A 6,349-nucleotide genomic window follows, 5' to 3' on the forward strand; every position below is an offset into this window, starting at 1 on the left:
AAGATTTTTTTCTGAAAAATATTTTTTGTTCACGAATCAAATAATAAAAAATATTTTTCACTCACTAACCAAAATGAAAAAATAAGTTAGAAACCAACTTGATTTTGAAGAATATATTTTCTAGAAAACCTTTCCATGAAAAACATTTACCTTCGTACCAAACACACCAAAAATGTCTAGCGGCCTTCTTAAATTTTTTCTAATCAGAAATTCACATATACTTAATCATTAATTTCTAATTAAAAAGAAAGTATTTTCATCATAAAATTTGTCTCATTCATTAACATCAAATTAATTGTTACATAGGTACATATTTATTTTAACTTATTTGTGTTACAATGGATTTAGCAATACATGAGTAGTGACAACTAAAACAAACTTTAATAGACCAAACTTGTTTAACATTTAACCAATTGTGAATGAATTATTCTTGGTATTCATCTTTCAAAGCTTGTTTTTGTACCAATAAACACCTTTACTCTTGTCTTTCTCCACAAAGATGCACTCCTTTGTATCCCTCCACATTGCCTTTAAAATTGGAGTATCATCAAATTTATAGTATTCTCCCAACAATGGTTTGATAGCTTTTGTTGCCTCCATTGCATGGTAATGTGATATATATGAGAATATATGGTGCAAAACATGAGTATCTGTAACATTATGGAACACCTTATTTAGGATACCATAATCTCTGTCCACTGTAGCTAGAGCTCCTCTTAGATAATCCCATTCCGATGAATCATAATGTGGCAATGAGGAGTGAGTGTGGTGCATAAGAGTGATTAGCACTATAAAGCCATTGACAATAAGGAGGGGCACCCCATAGACGCATACAACCCAAGCTAGCCCTTGTGTCAAAGTTACGCGATACAACAAATAAGTAGCTGCAATCACACCTACATCTGAAATGTAGATTTGTAGCCTCTCACGATCAGAATATATCGGGCTGTAAGGATCATAATGACATGCAAAACGATCATATTTTTTGCCGGAGATATTGAAGATCAAGTACAAAGGCCAGGCAAAAGTGAGAGTGAAGGCGAGTACGAGTACTCGTCCTACTGGATTGTTCAAGTATTTGTAGTACCATCTTAGTTTTGATTTAATCCTTGGTATGTAGACTTCATCATTCTCAAGGGAACCAGTGTTGGCATGGTGACGACGATGACTGTGTTTCCATGAGAAATATGGCGTTAAAAGTGCAGAGTGAAGGATAAGACCAACAGTGTCATCTACCCATTGGTAATCACTGAAGCCATGGTGGCCACATTCATGGCCAATGACCCATATTCCTGTAGAAACACAACCTTGAGCGATCCAATAAGTAGCCCATGCGAGATAACTATATGGGGATGGAAGGAGGTGAAAGTAAGTGGTGGAAATGTAATAAAATATAGAGACAAGTATTAGATCCTGAATGAGATAGGAGAAGGAGCGAATGAGAGATCGCTGGAAGCAGTGAGGAGGGATGGCCTTCTTGATGTCACCAAGTGTAAAAGGAGGTTTTGAAGATGGCACTCTTTGGAGAGAATTTTTCTTTTGTTCAGGTTTAGTTGTCAAAGTAGACATATTACCACCGCCTCCCATTTTTTTTATTTAGAGAGAAAAGAGTGTCTTTTGAGTTTTACTTTCTCAGATTGTGAAGATAGTTTGTGTATATATAATGCATAAGTGTGGGACTCAAGAGCCAACCTATTCTGACCATTCTTCGCCTCAAATGGCAGATTATTAGTTTCCAGTTTTATTTTTAAAAAAGAATAACATATTTTTTAAAAAAAATATCCCATTTCATATTTTTTGGCAACACTTTAATTTCAATTTTGCACATGACATATTTAAAACCATATAATTAAAGGGCATTTTGGTACAATTGATATAACTTTAATTTAAGACCACAAAATTAAAAATTTTCGTTATTTTCTTAAACTCGTGTCTAGTTAAACTAGGTCATTCTTTTTAAGACGGGAGAAGTATAACTTAATTTGCGACACTCTCTGTTTATAGGAAGAAAATGATCTTCTATAAAAACTTACAAATTGAATAAATAAAAATTAGAGGTAATTTAAGAGACCTCTTTCATGGTTTTGTTCTGTAACATTCACTTTTTTTGTGATTTATAATATTATGTTGACCTTCTTTATTTTGATTTTCTCATAACCACTTTTTAAATTTATTTAAAATAAATATAAATTAATTATGATTTGATAAATTTATCTTTATTTATATTAATTTCTTCATATTAATGCATATTATTAAAAAATAACTTATTTAATAAATATTTTAAAAATAAATCAACACAAATAAATTAGTACTATAATATATTATATATAGATACACGTATTCTTTTAATTACAAAACAAAAATTAAAGGTCTTTGCAAAGTAAGTGGACTAATTGATTGGTTATTTCATTTACGGTAATCCACCATGTTCACCAGAAAAAATGAAGAGAAATTGAATGGGAGCGTAGAAATTTGGATAAAAGAGGATTTTTGATTCTTAAGGCTGAGAATAATATTTATTTATGTTGATTTATTTTTAAAATATTTATTAAATAAGTTATTTTTCATAATATGCATTAATATGAAGAAATTAATATAAAGAAAGACAAATTTGTCAAATCATAATTAATTTATATTTACTTTTAATAGATTTAAAAATGATTACAAAAAAATAAAATAATTGAGGTAGACATAATATCATAAATCACAAACACAATGAATAGCTCCTTATAGATTTTACACAAAAACAAAAAGCAAGAAAAAACTTTCTTGGCTACTGCTTTTACTTAATAGACGAAAGGAAATGGCGGAAAATCAATACGGTTTATCCATATATTTTTTTATTCCTTATATTTTTAAAAGGAAAAAGGATCTGATATATCACTTAATTTTGTTCTTTAGAGTTGATATACCCCTCATTATGAAACTAGCTTATATATACCTCTAATGCTACACAAACACATATACCCTTTTCCTTTAACGGAAGTGAAAAATATAATTTTAAATTAATTTTTTTATTAAAAAAATAATCCATGTAGGAGTATATTTTATCATTTTCTGTTCTCACACATTGTTTTGACTTCTTTTATTCAATGGATAATTTGAATTTATTATTTTGACGGTAAAATTTATTTTTTTCATTAATTTTCTTGTAAAATTTATTATAGATGCTCCGATTATTTTTTTATAAATATAAAAATTAAATTAAAAATATAGCATCAAGAAAATAATTTTAAATTACAATATAGCCACAAAAAATATTAGTTTTAAGTTTTTTTTCTCTTTTTCCATTCACACTTCTTTCTTTTTATTTCTCATATTTTTACACCAAATAACGAGAAAAAAATGAAATAAGAATAAGAAACTCAAGTAGTGATGATAAAAGAAGTCAAAAATAATTCACGTGTGAAAAAGATCATATATACCCCTACAAAGATTTTTAAAAAAATCAAAAAAATAAATTTAAAATTATTTTTTTCAATCCCGTTAGATGAAAAGAGGATGTGTGTGTCCTTTTTGTAATGAAAGGGTATATGTGAGCCACTTTTGTGACGATAAGGGTGTATGTGAGCCGCTTTTATAGCTAGGGGTATATCAATTCTAAATAACAAAGTTGAAGGGTATATCAAACCCTTTTCCCCTTCTAAAATAATGGACACACAAGATTTATTAAGCGGGGAAGGGTCTAATATGCCCCTCAATTTTGTAATCTAGAGCTGATATACCTCTCCTTATAAAAGTGGCACATATATACCCCTATTATTACACAAATTGCTCACATATACTCTTTTCCTATAATGGAACTGAAAAATCAATTTTATATTTAGTTTTTAAAATTTTTTATTAAAAAAACCTCATATAAGGGTATATTTTATGCCTCTTACACGTATTTGTTTTTTAATTTTTGTGATTCAACAACTAACTTGAATTTATTATTTTGATGGTCAAATTTATTTTTTCACTAATTTTCTTGTAAAATTTATCATATATGTCTCAATTTTTTAGAGGTACAAAAAATAAATTACAATTCATCTGAAAAATAATTAGTTTTGAATTTTTTTTCCTTACGTTTTTCATTCACACTTTTTTCCCTCGTATTCTTACACTAAAGAATGAAAGAAAAAAATAAAATAAGAATAAAAAACTCAAATAATGATAATCAAATAAGTCAAAAATAAAAGAAAAACCATGTGTGAAAGAATCATATATACTCCTACATGATATTTTTATAATTAATTGGGTAAAAAATATAACTATACAAAATAAGCATCTAAATAACCACTACATAACAGTAGTATAATGACTTGTCCCCGTCATTAGGAATAGACCAATGGGGAAGGATTTTGGGTCAGAATATTTCGGGTAGTAACTTCGGAAAAACTTAGCCTAGGCCAGACTTGGACGAATTCTGAGTCAGGTGAAGTCCAGGGTGATCATGTGAATGATGGGAGGTCAAACCTCTAATTTGATTGGATTGGCTGACAGCCAGGGCGATACGGAGCATTTACGGATTCGTAGAATCACATTCGGATGAGTAAAACTCTCGGAATTGAAGTTGGCGTGAAGGGTATATTTTAATTCGTCTTTAAAAGGGGGTGTGTTGTGAAATGAGGGCTTGGAGAACAAACTCAGGGCTTACTGTTTCTGCATATCCCGCTAGAGCGGGGCTGCTAGAGTGGGATGGGTTCCATCAGAGCGGACAGTCGCAACATAAGTCGTGACAAAGTTTCAAAATGATCTTTTTCTACAAAATCAGTTTCTTGGACTTTGAGAGGCGACCTAGGGCGAATTCTATCAAGTTTCCATGAGTTTTCACGCTTAAGGTAAGGATTTTACTCCCTAAATTCATATTTTGATTCCCAGAACCTAGAAAGTATGATGGGCAATCATTGGGGGAAAGTTTGAACTGAAAACCTTGGTGAAAAATAGCCCTAGGGTGAGGTTAGGATCATGGGTTTGACCTAGGGTGTGAATTGTGTTATATTTCATGATAGTTAGGCCAATGTGTTGATCTTTTATATGTATTTATTATTTTCTAGACTAAGAACGAGAAGAACGAACCCGAAAAGGAAAGGCTCTTGCATTGTAAGGTTATTAAAGCGTGAATTTGAGGTAGGTGATGGTCTAGTTTCCTGTATGTGTCTCATATACTTGTTAAATTGCTTTATGATATGCATGTGTATATATGAATAGGGAAACATGCTAGATTATGTGAGAAATGATCACTTGCTGGTCTGTTTTAATGATAAACCTGTTCTTGGTGATATAAATATTATAAATACTGAAAGTATTTGTGATATAGGTATCTTTGGATTGGGTGTCACGTTTCAACACATATTTGGATTGGATGTCACATTCTGACACATATTTGGATCGAGTGTCACGTTCCGATACAAAGTTAATTGTTTGTAGGTCCCTTGAAAGGACCCTTGTGTGAAGTTATAGCATATGAAATACATTTGAGTTGTGATTTTGTTGAATATGGTTGAACTTGAGATTAGTTGACTTATTCCGTATATGTATATGTTTATTATGTTGAATTTACTTGTCTATGAACCGCGTACTGGCTAACTGCATGATTCTATCAGTACACCATTATTTTTATGTATTGATACTACTCTTGCTCTGCCTTTTGTTGAGTACAGAGCATATTCAGTCGGTTGCGGAGAGACCTCATCTAAAGGAGTGATTGTATTTTCTAGTTCAAGGGTTAGTTGTTCCTTCAGGCTGTCGTGGACTCTATTATTATTTCTAGTCCTTTTCTTTTCCACGACATAAATGTTCAGGAAATGGTTTATTTATTACTGGTTTCTATTTGGAGTTGTACTCCTTTTCTAAACTTGTTAGTTTTAGAGTTTTGGTACGATGACTTTCAGTTCCTAGAGTGTGTTTACTTCCGCATAATTTGGGTTGATGACTAGTTGATTTCTGAGTTTATGGAAACTCAGCATTTATCTTTCATTTAAATTTGCTTCTGCATCTTTAAGCTTGTGTATACATTCAATTATTATTGTTGAGCTGTTAGAATTATTCTCCCACCGGAGAGTTAGAGTGGGTGTCAGTCACGGTGGATCGGGATCTTGACAAAGTAGTTTTAATTTACCCCAATATAGCAATAGATTTTTCACAAAACACAAAGAAAAATAAAAAAAAGGGAAAATAAAAAAGGAATGCCATGTTTTTAATTAGTTAATAATATTCTAATCCCTTAAATTGAAGGGGAGCCTTGGAATAACTGGTAAAGTTGCTGCCATGTGATTGGGAGGTCACGGGTTCAAGCCTTGGAAATAGCTTCTGGCAGAAATGCAAGGTAAGGTTGCGTACAATAGACCCTTGTGGTCGGGCCCTT

At 31.3% G+C, this 6,349-nt stretch overlaps 1 protein-coding gene across 1 annotated transcript; it reads right to left on the reverse strand.

Moving 5' to 3' along the window:
• Positions 1 to 291: 291 nt before the first annotated feature.
• On the reverse strand, positions 292 to 1,618 carry LOC129902486 (delta(12)-fatty-acid desaturase FAD2-like). The gene has a single exon (XM_055977775.1). The coding sequence runs from the start codon at positions 1,585 to 1,587 to the stop codon at positions 445 to 447; it is 1,143 nt and encodes a 380-aa protein (XP_055833750.1). The 5' UTR covers positions 1,588 to 1,618; the 3' UTR covers positions 292 to 444.
• Between the last annotated feature and the right edge of the window lie 4,731 nt (positions 1,619 to 6,349).

The sequence above is a fragment of the Solanum dulcamara genome, chromosome 1, assembly GCF_947179165.1.
Source record: "Solanum dulcamara chromosome 1, daSolDulc1.2, whole genome shotgun sequence".
Lineage (NCBI taxonomy): Eukaryota > Viridiplantae > Streptophyta > Magnoliopsida > Solanales > Solanaceae > Solanum > Solanum dulcamara.

Coding starts and splice junctions, on each gene's coding strand:
- LOC129902486 (XM_055977775.1), bottom strand. CDS start 1,587: ATGGGAGGCGGTGGTAATATGTCTACTTTGACAACTAAACCTGAACAA.